This window comes from Bufo bufo, chromosome 4 (assembly GCF_905171765.1).
Source record: "Bufo bufo chromosome 4, aBufBuf1.1, whole genome shotgun sequence".
Taxonomy (NCBI): domain Eukaryota; kingdom Metazoa; phylum Chordata; class Amphibia; order Anura; family Bufonidae; genus Bufo; species Bufo bufo.
This window is the reverse complement of record NC_053392.1, coordinates 279,934,526-279,954,249: the sequence shown is the minus strand read 5'-3', so window position 1 is coordinate 279,954,249 and position 19,724 is coordinate 279,934,526. Positions and strand designations below refer to the sequence as shown.

Here is a 19,724-nt window from a genome sequence, read left to right as displayed (position 1 = left end):
GCTGATGGAGCAGAAAGGGGGGCAGGGGGACCTGACTTTTGATTGGAAGGCTCGAGTCTAGAGGAGGCCTGTGTAAATGAATGTCATTTAGGGAGACTGACTGTAGACATCATTTCAAAAAACAATAAGAGGACAATTTATCATGGTGTTGCGGCTGCATAGCTGGTAACACTGATAAAAAAAAGAACATCGCTCTGCTGGCTGGACTGTTTCTGTGCAATTTGTGCACCTGCTTCCCAGCTGGGAGAGCGTGTTGCTTTGTGCTGCCTAATTGAAATGTGATATTGATCTGTGCTCGGCGTAATAATGTTTTTCATACTATATCTATACGTGGAGCATACAATCTGGCACTCTTGCTTGTTTGTTTCAACAGGAAAACAAATGACCCACATAGGCCAGGATGATGGGTAATGAAGCAAATCCGGAGCTCTTTCAACGGAGGCACGAATTTTTACAATGTAAACCGGCACATTTTAATGGAATATTCAAATAAGAAAAACAGGAAGTAATGGGAAAAAGCTATCAACAACAAGGGCAGGAATGCATCTTATTTATTTCTGTAGGATGCAATGCAAGTATGAGGAAAGGGCATACATATTATATACAGTAAGTGCGTACGGGTTATTAAACTTTAATATCAATATATGTATGCATCTGGGATATAGTCTATTTCAAGTGGGAGAGACGTAAATGACCCAGTGTCTATCACATCAGGCGTCGAAGACATAATTTACAATGGATGTTGAAGCTCACTGCAGGGGTTATATGCTCAGAATTTGGCCTACTATGAAAAGGTGTCATGATAGATAACCAGGCCTTCAGACCTCACAAAGTAGATGAGACTGGGAAGTACTGTAGGGAAGATAGTGTATCTGTTGTTTCGGGTTTATTTTTAATATTGTATAGGGACAGGAATGTTAAACATTTTTGTAATGTAAGTCTTCTTAGCAGAGTTCTAACAGTTGTTGAGGAGAGTCTGTCTTCAGCATTTTACTGAGCGCTGAAGATGCCAATGTGTAACATACAGAGGCTTCTAGCCTAACTCATCACTACCCCAGTTCTGACTATGTACATGTGCCTGCCTACTGGACACGTTACACACAGGTGTCTTCAGCACCCAGTAGAACTGAAGACTAAAGAACGACTCTCCTTAACAAATACTTAGTTGGAGCTTTCATAAGAAGACTGTTTAAACTGAAATGACAGAAACCTATTTTTAATACCTCAACCAAAATGACATTTTAGATTTTTGCTTAAATAATGAATACATAATCACACTGTAATCAGAAAAGTGTGGCTCCTGGTCCACTTGTTGTTGGCATTTGGCTCCACCTAAAGTGGTTTAATCACTAACAAGATTTATCACCTATTAACAGGATTGGTGATACATTCTAGACTGCTGGGGGGTGTTATGTCAATCACCAGTACAGAAATCCTCAGTCTCTTTTTCCTTCCCCTAGAAAGTTCTCTGCATTTATTTGGAGCAGCGGACAAGTATGTGTCCTGAATACAGCTTAAAATACATAGGTTCTATACAGCTCTATAAGACATACAGAGACAGCAGAGTGACCTTTGAGAATTCCAGCTGTAGTTACCCACCTATAAAACATTTATCCCCTATCCTCTGGATCAGGGATGGCCAACCTGCAGCTCTCCAGCTGTTGCAAAACTACAACTCCCCGTATGCAGAGACTGTCTACAACTATCAGTCTACAGCAGGGCATGGTGGGAATTGTAGTTTTACAACAGCTGAAGAGCCGCAGGTTGGCCATCCCTGCTCTGGATAGTTGATAAATATTGTTAGTGGGAAGATTATGGTCAACACAACCAAAGTGGATTTTGCACTGACTCTAGCTACCTTTCACAATTGCATCTGGTTGTTTAATTTGTCCTTATAAGTAAATGGTGCTAGGACACAAAGTTGAGCAGAAGTTGCTTTTTGTAGGAGAGCTTGGGATACAACTTTCACTAATGGTTAAAATCTCTTAGTCTTATTATATTTTTAGAAGAGACTATATACTTTAACTTGCATTTAACTTATGGTGGACCTGTGGTTTCATTGTGGTGATCAGCCATGCAATCATTATCTCATTGTTCTTCATATTAATAGATGTAAATACAATTTTTCGCACACAGTAAGGTATTCTTATTTGATTTCTGGAATATTTCTGAAACATGCTAAGGAAATGTACCGTATATTATGCTGAAAAACAAATCTGTTAAGGGCTGTATTGCATCTGTAACTAACGTGGGGATGATTTCTGTCTGTCACAAACAGATATTGTTAAAAGATACTTACCGTAATGATCCAGTAAAATATGACTCATTGTAAGGTTTCTTTGACAAGAGACTCTTTTGTACACATTGATGTATGTGAGTGGGCAGTATGTCAGTGAAGACAAGCTTTGTGCACACACTGCTTATGTTCTTGTTTATCCCAGGTTCTATACAGAAACATTTTATTTTCTAACCTAATTTTAGAAATAAGTCATATACTAGATATATACTTCTCAGGAATGATGGCTGTACTTTATCTATTTTATTAACTTGAACCTTTTCTGCCGGCAGGAGTCAAAAATGTAGGTGAGTGACCCTTTCATTCTAGTGATCAGTGGGAGTCCCAAATGCATGGTACCCCACAGGCTTCACCTTCTGACATGAAATTACTATATTGTAAGCAGTACTAAACATACTATCATTATTTAGTTATATTGCATCTTAGACTTCCACAGCACTTTACACACCTTAAAGGGATTGTATCAACATCCTGTAAAATTGTTATTTGTGCAGGTAGCTGTAAATTTATATACCATGTCCAAGCAGCTATTACTAATGTGATGCTATGTCCATTAGTGTGTTAAAGCAGCAACGGGACAGTGATGGGGAGTGTCTTTGTAACTAGCTGGGTGGGAGGAGCTATAAACTAGCTGGGTGTTGTTCGGGGCACTTCTGGAGCTGTGGCAGAGAATGGAGAAGTGCATCATGGGTTTGGTTAGCAACTGAAAGAACTATATACAGAAAACCTTCTCTTGACACAACTAACTACAGACCAGTCTTCAATCTTCCATTTATCTCTAAAGTCCTGGAGCATCTGGTCTACTCTCACCTCATCCGCTATCTCTCTGCTCAGTCTCTCCTTTATCCGCACCCTACATTCTACAGAAACTGCCCTCACCAAACTGACCAATTACCTCCTGACAGCAAAATGCAACTTTGACTATTCTCTGCTCATTCTCCTTGACCTCTCTGAAGATTTTGACACTGTAGACCACCATCTCCTACTCAGCATGCTCTAATCTACTGGCCTAAAGGACACTGCTCACTCCTGGTTTTCTTCATATCTCTCTGACTGCTCTTTTAGTGTATCATTCGTTGGCTCCATATCTTCTCCTCTCCCACTTGCTTTTGGAGTTGCTCAGGGTTCAGTCCTAGGCCCTCTCTTCTTCTCTCTTTACAGAGCCCCAATTGGACAGACCATTAGCAGATTTGTTTTCCAGTACTATCCTTATTCTGATGACACACAACTATACACTTCATCACCCGATATCAACCATTCTGTATTACAGAACACCAGTGACTGTCTTTCTGCCTTCTCTAACTTCATGTCTTCTATCTGAAAATGAATATTTCAGAAACTGAACTTATTTTGTTCTCTCCATCTACTAACCTACCTAAACCTGATATCTCCATCTCAGTGTGTGGCATCATCATCACACCTAAGCAGCACGCTTGCTGTCTTGGTGTTATGTTCAACACTGATCTTTCCTTCACCCACTATATTCCATCTCTTGATTGCTTATGTCGCCTGTACCTCAAAAACATCTCTAGAATACACCCTTTCCATTCGATTACTGTAACTCGCTATTAATTGGCCTCCCCCTCACCAGATTTTCTCCTCTCCAGTCTATCCTTAATGCAGCAGCCAGGGTCACCTATCTGTCCAACCGCTACCTCGATGGCTCCAATCATTGCACTGGTTGCCCATACAGTTTAGAATCCAATTTAAACTACTCGTCCTCACCCACAAAGCTCTCCACAGTACTACCCCCCTATATCCCCTCACTCATCTCTGTCTACCACCGTACCCCTGCTCTATGCTCTGCAAATGACTGACTGTATGTCTGACATCCACCATAATCCGAACCTCTCACTACCGGCTCCTAGACAACTCTGGAGCTGCACCAGTTCTCTGGAATGCCCTACCCCAAGAAATTAGGTTAAATCACATTATACAAAGTTTTAGGCACTCCCTAAAAATACATCCCCTGATCTAACTCCTCTCCATATATAGCCCATTTATCATCATTTCCTGAACCTGGTCACCAAACTCTCAACCGCTCCCATGCACACAAAAGCACAGCAGATATCGGCTGGTGACTGGCTCTTGCAGCTTTATATCTACTCCCCTATTTTCCCAAGATGGCTGGACCATTGTTCAACACAAGCACATTTACCTTTCCTTTCATAATTCGCTTTTTCTAATTATTGACTTGTCTGTTGCTATATTATTTATGACTGTTTGTACATGAACCCCTGAACTATAAAGTGCTGCAGAATATGTTGGAGCTATATAAATAAAGATTATTATTATTATTAATATTAATATATACAGGATAGAAACAAAGCATAATGATTGTTTACATGGTGAAAATTGGTCATTACTCCAAATTGAGAAGATATACATGTGGTAAGCAACATGAGCATATCTGTTAAGAATCATAGTAGTCCCAGAAAACTCCTTTAACACCGGGTAATGCAGACTGTACTGTAAAGATAAGTGAGACAGTGTTTACAAGATAGCTTAGGTGGACACCTTGACATTATAGGTTACAATCAGTATGCATTATGCATTTTCAACTGTCACCTGTCACAATGCTGATTATATGTTTCTAACTTAGCACAGGCATAGTTAATACTTGTGCTTGCTTGTATACTCTGATGTCTAGTCTGCCAAGAATATTGGTAGTAGGAGACCTATGGACAACCAACTACTAGTGAGTTGGTACAAAAAGTGAAAAATGAGTGATAGAGTTGAGGACCAGAACTCATTGTGCTATCATTTTTCAGGTTGTTAGTTCAGAGATGATGAGTATAAAAGAAGATACACAAAACAAGAACATGCATTGTATAAACACATACTGGTGGTCCTGGTGATCCTTCAGGTCCTGGAAATCCAATATCTCCTACTGGACCTCTCTCACCCTAAAAACATAGATAAGGCTACATTAGACAAGTTGTGGTTAACGCACAACACAATAATATTCAGACAATGCAACAATGGAAGGACATTGCTTATAAACTTTCAAAAATACAGAAACACCAAAAGCATCCTTGTATAAAGTACCTACACTCTCTAAAGATCATAAGAATATGGTTAGTATATTCAAGAATAACATTTTAGGGATATTTGGGCATCTGTTTTGTCCAAGCGGTGAGTCATTTGTCTCCGACAAATGGAACAGTTCTTGGCACTAATCTCTGCATACCATGCAGAGGTTATAAAGCAAGAACAATGTAAGTAAAAAAATATACTGGTACTATTAATGAAACTCTATTGGGGCATTTTTTTGACACTTTAGCATTGTCATAAGAGCATTTGTGGCTGACTTCGGACGCAAACCCAGCTTTCTGACACTGGGCTCTACAGTGCGACCCAAAATCCGTTGGCAATCCTCAGATTTCATGATGCCTTGCACACATTCAAGGTACCAAGTGCCAAAGGCAGCAAAACAACCCAAAAACATCAATGAGCCTCCACCCTATTTCACTGTAGCTACTGTGTTCTTTTCTTTGTAGGCCTCATTCCGTTTTCGGTAAACAGTAGATTGATGTGCTTTACCAAAAAGCTCTATCTTGGTCTCATCTGTCCACAAGATGTTTTTCCAGAAAGATTTTGGCTTACTCAAGTCCAGTTTTGCAAAATATAGTCTTGCTTTTTTATGTCTCTGTATCAGCAGTGGGGTCCTCCTGGGTCTCCTGTGATAGCGTTTCATTTCTTTTAAATGTCGACGGATAGTTCGTCCTGACACTGATGCTCCCTGAGCCTGCAGGACAGCTTGTATATCTTTGAAACTTGTTTGGGGCTGCCTATCCACCATCCGGACTATCCTGCGTGGACACCTTTCATCAATTTTTCTCTTCCGTCCACGCCCAGGGAGATTAGCTACAGTGCCATGGGTTGCAAACTTCTTGATAATGTTGCGCACTGTGGACAAAGGCAAATCTAGATCTCTGGAGATGGACTTGTAACCTTGAGATTGTTGATATTTTCCCACAATTTTGGTTCTCAAGTCCTCAGACAGTTCTCTTCTCCTCTTTCTGTTGTCCGTGCTTAGTGTGGTGCACACAGACACACAATGCAAAGACTAAGTGAACTTCTCTCCTTTTTATCTGCTTTCATGTGTGATTTTTATATTGCCCACACCTGTTACTTGCCCCAGGTGAGTTTAAAGGAGCATCACATGCTTGAAACAATCTTATTTATCCACAATTTTGAAAGGGTGCCAATAATTTTGTCCAGCCTATTTTTGGAGTTTGGTGTGACATTATGTCCAATTTGCTTTTTTTCCTCCCTTTTTTGGTTTTGTTCCAATACACACAAAGGGAATAAACATGTGTATAGCAAAACATGTGTTAGTGCAATACTTTTCTGTGAAAAATACCTTATACTGTATGTTTTTTTTTAAATGTATAGATAAAAGAGGTATCTAAACTTTATGGGGGAATTTATTAAGACTGGTGTTTCCTATGCCAATATTAATGAAAAATACTCTGGCATACAGTGTGCCTAAATTACCGTACTTGGTATGTCTCTTAAGTTTAATGCTTCTTCAAGATGTCAATGTATGAGCAAATAAGATATATGCTTATTAATTATTACCTCTAAATAAAGCACAACTATGATAAAATAGTCAGTACAATTGTGATAAAAAAATGCACTTAGAATAAAAACATGCATGAATATATAATTATTATCAATATTATTTGAACAACAGCTGCATTCGTTTGAAGATATCCTGCTATACTACAGACTGCTACATTACAGATTGATACAAAAGTAAATGAAAAGCTACACCTTGGCGTACGGCAATTTACACCACACATGCGCAAAGTGCCGCCACCAACGAGAAACGACTTGTAAGACTGCTAGCGTACGAGACATACGCAACACAGATTCCAGCAAGCACCACTCCACAGACGGAGCTATAGGCAACCGGCAATAAGTGCAGTTGTGCTCAATACTGTATGAGAACAACACAAAAGGGATCAAGCATACGGCAGCATATGGAAGGCGAGTGAACCGACACACATGTGAGTGAACTCATATGCAGGCACTGTGTGTATACCAGTCTATTACAATTAAGATAGAAACCACTATAGCTAACTTACCCTCTGGAGAGGTATACTGTATATACCTTGCCTCATTCAGCCATTTTTATACACAGCCATACTGGACACTTCAAAATAAAAAGTGTGCAGGACATTCTCTGTATTCTTTCTCCATCTGTCAACAAGAGCGCCATAGTTTGGCTATATAGAATAAGAGTGCAGGACACTGCAACAAAATTCACCCACAGGGTTGTAAGTGCACCATATGCTGCATAGGCGCACTTAAATCCAGTACAAAAAACGCAGGATATATCCTTTTGAATGTTTTTTTTATTATTTAATCTGAATGAAGTATTTGATATTTCTTCAGTTTATAAAATATTGCAGCTGTATAATTTCCTGCATATTGATATTCGTACATGTTTTTATTCTAAGTGCATTTTTTCATTACAATTGTACTGACTAATTTATCATAGTTGTATTTTATTTAGAGGTAATAATAAATAAGCATTTTGACTTCTTGTGAGCCGACCATTAGTATATTTATTAGGTTGTAACAGCTATTGGATGGTAGCCGGTCGTGCTCTATTCTGTGAGCTTCCCAACATTTCGTTTTTTGTCAAATAAGATATATGCCAGGAAGTAGCTGGCATTATCTGCTGTAATTTTTGGTGCAATTGTTATTAAATTTGTAATGTGGTATCAGAACTTTTAGAAAAGTGGTGAGCATGAAATAAAAAAAAATTATTTTTAGAAATAAAAAATAAAACCCCCAGAAGTTCCCCACCTATGTGTTTTTCCCTATTCACCTTAATGGGTCAAAACTGTATTCAACAGTACGTAAAAGCTACCTGTACAGTCAGGTCCTTAAATATTGGGACATCAACACAATTCTAACATTTTTGGCTCTATATGCCACCACAATGGATTTGAAATGAAACAAACAAGATGTCCTTTAACTGCAGACTGTCAGCTTTAATTTGAGGGTATTTACATCCAAATCAGGTGAACGGTGTAGAAATTACAACAGTTTGCATATGTGCCTCCCACTTGTTAATGGACCAAAAGTAATGGGACAATTGGCTTCTCAGCTGTTCCATGGCCAGGTGTGTGTTATTCCCTCATTATCCCAATTACAATGAGCAGATAAAAGGTCCAGAGTTCATTTCAAGTGTGCTATTTGCATTTGTAATCTGTTGCTGTCAACTCTCAAGATGAGATCCAAAGAGCTGTCACTATCAGTGAAGCAAGCCATCATTAGGCTGAGAAAACAAAACAAACCCATCAGTGAGATAGCAAAAACATTAGGCCTGGTCATAACAACTGTTTGGAACATTCTTAAAAAGAAGGAACGCAACAGTGGGCTCAGCAACACCAAAAGACCCGGAAGACCATGGAAAACAACTGTGGTGGATGACCGAAGAATTCTTTCCCTGGTGAAGAAAACTCCCTTCACAACAGTTGGCCAGATCAAGAACACTCTCCAGGAGGTAGGTGTATGTGTGTCAAAGTCAACAATCAAGAGAAGACTTCACCAGAGTGAATAAAGAGGGTTCACCACAATATGTAAACCATTGGTGAGCCTCAAAAACAGGAAGGACAGATTAGAGTTTGCCAAATTACATCTAAAAAAGCCTTCAGAGTTCTGGAACAACATCCTATGGACAGATGAGACCAAAATCAACTTGTACCAGAGTAATGGGAAGAGAAGAGTATGCAGAATGAAAGGAACTGCTCTTGATCCTAAGCATACCACCTCATCAGTGAAGCATGGTGGTGGTAGTGTCATGGCGTGGGCATGTATGGCTGCCAATGGAACTGGTTCTATTGTATTTATTGATGATGTGACTGCTGACAAAAGCAGCAGGATGAATTCTGAAGTGTTTCGGGCAATATTATCTGCTCATATTCAGCCAAATGCTTCAGAACTCATTGGACGGTGCTTCACAGTGCAGATGGACAATGACCCAAAGCATACTGCAAAAGCAACTAAAGAGTTTTTAAAGGGAAAGAAGTGGAATGTTATGCAATGGCCAAGTCAATCACCTGACCTGAATCTGATTGAGCATGCATTTCACTTGCTAAAGACAAAACTGAAGGGAAAATGCCCCAAGAACAAGCAGGAACTGAAGACAGTTGCAGTAGAGACCTGGCAGAGCATCACCAGGGAGGAAATCCAGCCTCTGGTGATGTCTATGCGTTCCAGACTTTAGGCTGCAATTGACTGCAAAGGATTTGCAATCAAGTATTAAAAAGTGAAAGTTTGATTTATGATTATTATTCTGTCCCATTACTTTTGGTCCATTAACAAGTGGGAGGCACATATGTAAACTGTTGTAATTCCAACACTGTTCACCTGACAGTCTGCAGTTAAAGCACATCTTGTTTGTTTCATTTCAAATCTATTGTGGTGGTGTATAGAGCCAAAAATGTTAGAATTGCGTCGATGGCCCAATATTTATGGACCTGACTGTATGTAACAACAAGTTTCTATAGTTCTAATAAGAAATCATCTTATTCGCAGACAAGAACAAGTTAAACATTCATTTTTGCTGTATTGTGTTTTGAGCATTTGAGATTGCTAAGTGTGAGCCTTTCCATAAAGACAATAAAAGACATGAAAAATTATTATTGCATAGAAAACGGCAACACATTTCAAAATGGCGATTTATAATAAGCTCTCAGTCGAATAATATAATAAGAACTACACAGAATCTGAAAAGTGGTATGTAATTGAGCAGATATTCTGCTGCAGTATTCAGAAATCAGGTCATGACTCATTAGTAATTGTAGTCAGATTGTCAATTTATTGCATCCCCGTAGCTTAGCTAAATTAACCAGAAACATAGAGGTATTAAAAGGACAAGGTACCTTACAAATCCATCATAAAATGTAATGATAATCTAAATATAGAAATGTATCTGGGTATTGTGTGAAGAAAATGTAGAAACATAAAGTTCTTCTAACCCTTCATAGTGAACCAATAGACACTGACTTAAGGCTTAAGGTATTGACAATGATGATTCTTCCTGAGCAGTAGTCTAATTTTTCTCAGGTAAAATTCACAGATAAAGATGTTACACCACATTATAATATGCTACAGACATGGTTTAAATGGAAAATAAGAATATTATGCTGCTAAATCCATTGCTGTTTATAATCCATTCTAAGAAACCTTTAGTCAAGCTGTCATATGGGGGGGATGGTAAAGTAGGGTATATAGATGTCTAGCGATTTTGTATATTAATGTATGTTCCCTCTGTTAACAGAAATCGCTGTCACATGGATCAATTCCTACAGAATAATGTATATATACTGTCTATGGAGCTGATAGATGAGCCTGCATGCTGCACACAGATACAGACCATGCCTCCCTTGCGGCAAATCTTGTCAAGTTCAGCAACCAGATGCTACATTTGAATAATGTATATTCTTTATATGAAGTCTAAGGCATGCAGAAGTACAATATAACCACATACCCCTCTAGGGGTGCTGAATTAGGACTGTTTATAACAAAGCCTGTATGGAATCTTTTATATCCCTGTGTATGAGCTCTAATATTAAGTACAGTTGGCATACAATGTCTAGATATAGCACAAGTCTGGTTTCTTGTGGAGCTAAGAATGAAGATACACAAGAAGCAAGTCTCTAATATGTCAATATGAACTTTTCCAAGGCTACACATGCAGGGCATATAGCGAGACAGTGTATCCAAGATGTTTCACTCACTACCTCTAAGTAGCGAGCAGATAAAAAGTGATGCATTGCTGATGACTATATTCAGATGTCACTTGTCTGGTGGTGTCCTAGTTCTCACTCTTTCAAACATGCAGACTTGTGTTTTCTTATTACCTCATTGTGCCCATATTATATGTGAGTGAGCAATAGAACTAATACTCACAAGTCGCTGGTACAAGAGCTTTTGTTTCTTTTATTTCTTTACTTCATTCCAATATAAAATTGTACATCATGAGGGACGCTGAGACACGCATGAGTAAGGGGGCCTGTTCTCCCGAAACGTCGCGTGGAGGGGAGGAGCTGTGAACGATGTCTGTCTCAGTGTCCCTCATTAAGTACCATTTTATATTGGAATGAAATAAAGAAATTAAAAGAAACAAAAGGTTTTGTACCAGCGACTTGTGAGTATGACTTCTATTGCTCACTCCCATATATTATTGGCACAATGAGGTAATAAGAAAACCCAAGTCTGCAAGTTTGAAAGACTGTCAGTGCTGGGTTGAGCAGAGCTCCCGGTGTGGACTTGTAATTGCTACAGGTGACTGAAGTGCTTCATATTATACAGTCCTAGTTCACACAACACTCCAATATCTGCATTAGATGACGAGGCTGTAAGAGCTAGAGACTGGAGTTCCATGTGTGATTTATGTCACTTTTAGGAGCAGCAGCAGGGTCTGCACTATTTTTGATGCTTGCCGTTTAACTTAGATATTGGAGTGTTGTGTGATCTAGAACACCTCTATCACTAGATAAGCCTACTTATCCTTAGGCCATCATTCACCCAATAAAGGACAAAGGAATGTCTTTTTGACCTCCATTGGGGCTATTTTTTGCTCTGTGGAATAATGCATAGTTATTTTTTTCAATGGAAGCTTGTAGGTGACAGATGCTGCTGTATATGTAAATATGTTGGAAATATGTTGAGGAATCCTCTTGATTTCCAGTATATCTCTCATGGACACTAAAAATTGTGGTGTGAAAGGCCCTTAACGGATTTAGTGGTAAGATGCAGGATACAAAAGCTTAAAGTATTTTTCAAGTTATGTGCACCTTTTTACATGTCAAGCCTAGTCTGCTATATCTGTTGTAAAAAACATACTCACTTGTTCCCTGCTGCTCTGTTCTGGCTCCCTTCTGCAGTCTTTAGGTCCCCATCCTGTAATCCTCTGGACAAACAGGGTCATGTGCATCGCTGCAGCTGACTGGCCTTAGCAGTGTTGTGTCCCCAAGTGGCATGTCTCTGCTTGATCACATGTCATTTGGAGAACTGCCATTGCTGATGCCAGTAATTGGCTGCAGTGGCACAGGTGACCCAATCCACCCATATTTTTACAGGATGGGGACTGGTAGACCAATGAAGGGATCCACAGAGCTAGAACATAGTGGCAGAAAGCAGGTGAGTGCATTTTTTCAAGACTGAGAAGACTGAGTTTGTAACTTAAAAAGTGCACAAATCTGCAAAACTCCTTTCAATTTCTTCTGCTTATGTTACTTTCATACTGTTTTTAGATGGTAACTATTATTTAATCTTTAATGCACCCTGTTTGCCCTGTTACACAGTTTTGCTGGCTTGATACATACAATTTACTTTCTATTATTTTGTATAGAAACATAGAAACATATAATGTGTCGGCAGATAAGAGCCATTTGGCCCATCTAGTCTGCCCAATATACTAAATACTATGGATAGCCCCTGGCCCTATCTTATATGAAGGATGGCCTTATGCCTATCCCATGCATGCTTAAACTCCTTCACTGTATTTGCAGCTACCACTTCTGCAGGAAGGCTATTCCATGCATCCACTACTCTCTCAATAAAGTAATACTTCCTGATATTACTTTTATACCTTTGCCCCTCTAATTTAAAACTATGTCCTCTTGTAGCAGTTTTTCTTCTTTTAAATATTCTTTCCTCTTTTACCTTGTTGATTCCCTTTATGTATTTAAAAGTTTCTATCATATCCCCTCTGTCTCATCTTTCTTCCAAGCTATACATGTTAAGGTCCTTTAATCTTTCCTGGTAAGTTTTATCCTGCAATCCATGTACCAGTTTAGTAGCTCTTCTCTGAACTCTCTCCAAAGTATCAATATCCTTCTAGAGATATGGTCTCCAGTACTGAGCACAATACTCCAAATAAGGTCTCACTAGTGCTCTGTAGAGCGGCATGAGCACCTCCCTCTTTCTACTGGTAATTCCTCTCCCTACACACCCAAGCATTCTGCTGGCATTTCCTGCTGCTCTATGACATTGTCTGCCTACCTTTAAGTCTTCTGAAATAATGACCCCTAAATCCCTTTCCTCAGATACTGAGGTTAGGACTGTATCACTGATTTTATATACTTGCTTCTATATTTTACAAGTCACACTAAGGCCTCTTTGACACGGGCGTGTATTCCGCACGGGTGCAATGCGTGAGTTGAACGCATTGCACCCGCACTGAATCCTGACCCATTCATTTCTATGGGGCTGTGCACACGAGCTGTGATTTTCACGCATCATTTGTGCGTTGCGTGAAAATCACAGCATGCTCTATATTCTGCGTTTTTCACGCAACACAGGCCCTATAGAAGTGAATGGGGCCGAGTGAAAATCGCAAGCATCCGCAAGCAAGTGCAGATGCGGTGCGATTTTCACGCATGGTTGCTAGGTGACGATCGGGCTGGGGACCCGATCTGTATTATTTTCCCTTATAACATGGTTATAAGGGAAAATAATAGCATTCTGAATACAGAATGCATAGTACAACAGTGATGAAGGGGTTAAAAATAAAAATAAAATAACTCACCGAGTCCACTTGATCGCGTAGTTGCAGATCTCTGTCTTCTTCTGTAATGTTGAGCTGCCGGCTAAGGACCTGTGGTGAAGTCACATCACATGATCCAATCACATGGTCCCTCACCATGTGATTGGACCATGTGATTAGCACAGTGACGTCATCAAAGGTCCTATACCTGTGCACAGCAAAGAAGAAGACAGAAGAGAAGCCGGGCTGCGTGATCAAGTGGATTAAGGTGAGTTAAATTTTTTTTATTTTTTTTTAACCCCTCCAGGCTAATGTACTATGCATTCTGTATTAAGAATGCTATTATTTTCCCTTATAACCATGTTATAAGGGAAAATAATACAATCTACAGAACACCTAACCCAAACCCGAACTTCTGTGAAGAAGTTCGGGTTTGGGTACCAAACATGGCAATTTTTATTACGCGCGTGCAAAACGCATTACAATGTTTTGCACTCGCGCGGAAAAATCGCGCATTTTCCCGCAACGCACCCGCATCTTATCCGGGCAAAAAACATGACGTCCGTGTGAAAGAGGCCTAAGGCTACTTTCACACTGGCGTTTCTGGGTCCACTTGTGAGATCCGTTTCAGGGCTCTCACAAGCGGACCAAAATGGATCAGTTTAGCCCTAATGCATTCTGAATGGATAAGGATCTGTTCAGAATGCATCAGTTTGCCTCCCATCAGTCTTCATTCTGCTCTGGAGGCGGACACCAAAACGCTGCTTGCAGCGCTTTGGTGTCCGTCTGATAAAACTGACCCAAACTGATCCGTCCTGACTTACAATGTAAGTAAATGGGGACGGATCCGATTTCACTGACACAATATGGTGCAATTGAAAACGGATCCGCCTCCCATTGACTTTCAATGTAAGTCAAAACGGGAACGTTTGCATTATCAGGATCATGGTAATGCAAACGGATACGTTCTGAACGGATACAAGCGTTTGCATTATAGGTGCGGATCCGTCTGTGCAGATACCAGACGGATCCGCACCTAACGCAGGTGTGAAAGTAGCCTAAGTTGTCACTGAAAGTATATGCCATTATCCAACAGCATTTTGGATGGTGTCCATTTGTTTACAATTAATATTTAACAATTTCCTACTACCAAAGTTAAAGACAAAAGAAAGATGGGCAACTCAAGCTTTTGTCATGGTGTTGTACATACAGTTCATTGTGGAAACAGCAAATTAAGAAAAATATCATTCCCTGCAGTTACAATTATACGTTCCGTCCCTCCTGTATAAATTATTACATGAAGTAGGTGGAAAAACAAACAATGTTTCTACCCAATGAAATACCTGTAAAGTACAGTAATATAACAAGCCTTCATAAAAACAAATAAATAAAGTACCGCAATAATCACAACAATGGTGTACCGCAGGCAAAAGCCTTTAAAACCCATTTGCATACTTTCAGTAGTTAAGCTGCTCGCAAGAGGTGAACAACTATATAATTATATTTTATTTCAATTTAACCACATTTTATTATCTAATACCAGGGGGCAATGCAATTTTACCATGTTTCAATTGGAGCATACAAAATGAATTTTGCAGTTAAAATTGAGTCTTTGACTTACCTGACAGGAGAGAGGTTAATTAAGACACAGCACTTAACGTAAACTTTGCCTTTCTGGCATTAGTGTAATAAATAAGTATTTACTTGTGCACGGTGTTAATGTTGTTGTAAAGGTCCATTAACATGCAGCACAAGCAGAAACATATGGTGTGTCTCCCCTGAGCCTCTTCAGTAATGCTGGAAAAAGCGTGTCAGTATTTTCCAGGGATTCTTAGCTCTCCAATCACCTATACTTTGTACCTTAGGGAAGCATAGCTACCAAATTAAGATCAGCAAAAACAGTTCTTAGGGCTTTGAAATGTCTGTCTTCTCAGTTCTCTAGAATATTCAGTAGCAAAGCACATTTAATATGCATACTTACAGGTTCACCTGGAATTCCTGGAGGACCTGGGGCTCCGTTCTTTCCCTTTTAAAATGAAGAAATACGGTTTAATCAAATTGTGTGATCCTGTAGAACATGCATTCAGTTGTTTCTGATTTCTAATGTAATTGCCTTACTGACCAGAATGACATTAAACAGCATGGTACTGTACCATAAAAATGACTAGTAAATCAGACTTACCTTAAAGTCTGAGAAGCAAAGCTTTTAAGTAGAATAAATGGTGACAGATTGGAAAAGACAGTTTTGTAGTGTTCATGAACAAGTACCATACATCTTTCCTAAAGACTATGGAACAATGTTTGATTTACATAATTGTTGGTGTAGTTGTAGATTCACTCACAGTGGAAACCAGGTAATATGCTTCATTGTATAAGTAGATTTACTGAACGTCCAAACAGACATCAAATAATGCCATCAATGTTCTCCACCAAGCAATACAAATCTGTTCTGGAACACTCCATTTTGTTGAAATCAATGCTTGGCTGCTCAGCAGTACATTATTCATGCTACTCCAAGCTTCTGGCATACATAGACATCAGAAACCAAAATGGACACCTTGTAATTGTAAAGCATTATGCCATTTTCACTGCTACCAATATTATCTGTATTTTAGTTTTCAGTGTTTCCTTCAATAGTTTTTTTTTTTTTTTTTTTTTTTTAAACTGTCTCCAAATGCTTCTGTATGGTTAAAGGACAGTAATACTACAGAAAAGTTAGTGAAAATTACCCAGATCCAGAAGTGACAATTCTATATTTTGGCATACTTAGATGAATTTAGAATGTTAAATTAAACTGGAAATACCTATGGTCTCTCCTCTAAACCTCAGCCTATTACCAACATTTTTGGGTCCACAGTCCCAGACTTGCAGCTTTACCTAACTTCCCGCATTTTACCATAACCACTGAAAACCTGAAGTACCAACTTTGTTGAGGAATAGGAGCACTTTTATATACCTAAGAATGCATTTAAAAATTATTAGACAAATTTTCATGGGGTTCTTAAAAAAAAACTAGTATTGTGAGTCTATAACGTATAACTACATATCTCCATGGTTACAGACTACAAATAAACCATATGTAGTCTGACCTCCCATTCTTGGGATTAGGGATTGTTTCTAGTCTATAACCATGAAAATGCATAGGTCTGTATATGTGTGGTATGCACATAACTGTTGTATTTTTTCAAGACTATTTGCAAAATTGAACCAACACAGGCGATGTCCTAGGTAATTGATATTGAGATTGCTGTTGGCTGGGCTGACTAGCATGGCATTGAAAATGAGCCTTAATACTTAATAAGATATTGTCAACCAAATTATAGATGGAAGATTAGTAGCTTTGCTTTGCATTATTTGAAACAAAATGGTTTCTCAGTCCACATGGCTACCTTTCGTTATAATATGACACATTTTGTCCCATACTTGTAACTTTTTTGGAATGTTTTGATGCTTGAGCGACAAATTATGGTGGCGTCTCAAAAACAGTTTGATCCATTCTAAAAAAATTTTTTTTTAAATCCTAAAAGAAAAATCACTATCTCCCCTTGTCCAAGATACTTGTCCAGGCTTACCCGACAAGTAATGTGGTCATGACACCTGACAGACAAAGAAATGTAATGTTTCTTGGCAAAAAAATATATGCTGATTATAAAAACAATATTTTTCTCTTTCTTAAAGAAATTGATTCTTACCAAAAATAAGTTTAATTTCTAAATGTAATTTTCCCTCCAGCTTTTTATTTGATGCATATGTGTTAACTACTAATCTTACATCCAAAAGCAAGCATCCTGTTACTAAAGCAGCCCATGCGTTCCACTGTCTCACTCCTCCAGGCAGACAGAATGCTGATCATGACCTTGGACCTGTTTCATGGATTCATACAAACTCTGCCTACCCTGACCTTGGCCCGTTTCTGACTGTGATTTGCCTGAAACCTTGCTGCTCCGCACTGATGTCTCTGACCCCCATGGGTCTGCTGTCAAACACACTGGGACCACTGCATAAGATAGTGGCCTGGTGGCTCCCTTGTAGCAAATTCCAGATCCCTGTAAGACTTCTTTCACACTGACATTTATGTTTTTCAGCAGGCTGTTCTGGCAGGGGAACAGCTTGCAGTATCCGTACTATAGTATACACCCATGTGTACACAGCTTTTTTTGTCCACCTGCCCCTCAGCATATCTGCCGTGCTGGATCCGGATCTATGCCGCTACCCATTATAGTGCATGGGGCCGGGCAGACATCTGGCAGCACATGGGTGTGTACTGTAGTACGGATCCAGCAGGCTGTTTCGGCAAAGATAAATGCCAGTGTGAAACTGGCCAAAAGGGGTTAAATTGCCAATACCAGGGGATTGCCAGGATACTACCCTTAGGTTTAGCCCAAAGTCAAACCAGGTTGGTAGACACAGTGGTTCCTCACCAGTAATCATTATAAATTCCAAATCAACATCTTGACATACTAGGTAAACCAATCTGAGCACTCTTTATGTGTTTCATGCTACAAAGTTACTGTAGTCATAAACTTAAAATCGATTAAAAACAAAATATTACAAATATATTAAAACAGTGATGCCTAAAAATAGACAAGAATTTCATTACTGTGTAAACTCAGTGGCTCAAGTATTCAGTAGAGGCTTCATCTGAACTATGAAATATTTAACACAATAGTGGTGTTGATAATATTGGGTCATATGTAGCAACACAGTCTCAAGTGAATATAACTATGGTTCTAATAAATTATCAGCTACAATCCTCTGATCCATCATCTGGAACAAAACTAGCACAAATAAAGTGTTGCAATTTCTATTACAAGAAGCAATCTGAAGACTATTGTGTCAAATTTACTTTCCTCCAGGTAAAGAAATGAAAAAAAATAATGGATTAAATTTCATCTACATTAACTTGATAAGAGCAGACACAGAAATTTTCATCAAAAGCCAAGACTTGTTACTTTGACTAGTAAACTAAAGATTCATCATCACATTTTTTAAGGGTTGAACAAAAAGACTCGATAATGAGTATACACATAGCACATAAGCTTTCAAGTGGCAGTTGTCAAAACACCAAATAATCAAAATAGATCCTTAGATGACCCACAATTGACTCTTCAAAGCTTGTCAGTGGCAAAGAACCTATGAACCTCTTCTAGAAAATCTTCAAAACAAGCTTTTACTGCACACTCGTCTCTCAGTCAAGAGTCAAATCCCAGTGAATGGGAGAAAAACAGAACTTCAAGAATAAGAAAGAATTTATGTACTGTATATATTGCTAAACTATTATTGAAACTATTGTTCTATTATAAAATAGAATTTTCTTATAATACATTTGCTGCATCAATTGGAATAATTATTTCAGTCAATAGCAGAAAGCCATGTATATACTGTATAAAAAATCTAATGAAATAAAAAATGCAATGTTCAATAGAGAAAAGATTCTATATTTATATAGCTTAAAAGGGTTGGCCCACTTCACACATTGGTGTCATACAGTGCCTTGCAAAAGTATTCACACCCCCCTTGACTTTTTTCGTGTTTTGTTACATTACAGCCTTCAATGTTCAATGTTTTGTTAATCTGAATTGTATGTCATGGATCAGAACACAATAGTCTAAGTTGGTGAAGTAAAATAAGAAAAATATATAAATAAAACAATTATTTAGAAATAGAAAACAGAAAATTGGCATGTGCGTATGTATTCACTCCCTTTGTTAGGAAGCCCATAAAAAGCTCTGGTGCAACCAATTGCCTTCAGAAGTCACAAAGTTTGTGAAATGATGTCCACCTGTGTGCAATCTAAGTGTCACATGATCTGTCATTACATATACACACCTTTTTTGAAAGGCCCCAGAGGCTGCAACACCTAAGCAAGAGGCGTCACTAACCAAACAATGCCATAAAGACCAAGGAACTCTT

General features: G+C 38.8%; 1 protein-coding gene across 1 annotated transcript in view; it reads right to left on the bottom strand.

The window, feature by feature from the left end:
• LOC120998109 (collagen alpha-1(XIX) chain-like) overlaps positions 1–19,724 on the bottom strand; it is a 378,018-nt gene that overhangs the window by 133,036 nt on the left and 225,258 nt on the right. Inside the window, exons 19-20 of the mRNA XM_040428629.1 lie at positions 15,793–15,837; positions 5,140–5,202 (exon numbers count right to left, since the gene is read on the bottom strand). Coding sequence (XP_040284563.1) covers positions 5,140–5,202; positions 15,793–15,837 — 108 coding nt within the window. The remainder of the gene's footprint in view (positions 1–5,139; positions 5,203–15,792; positions 15,838–19,724) is intronic.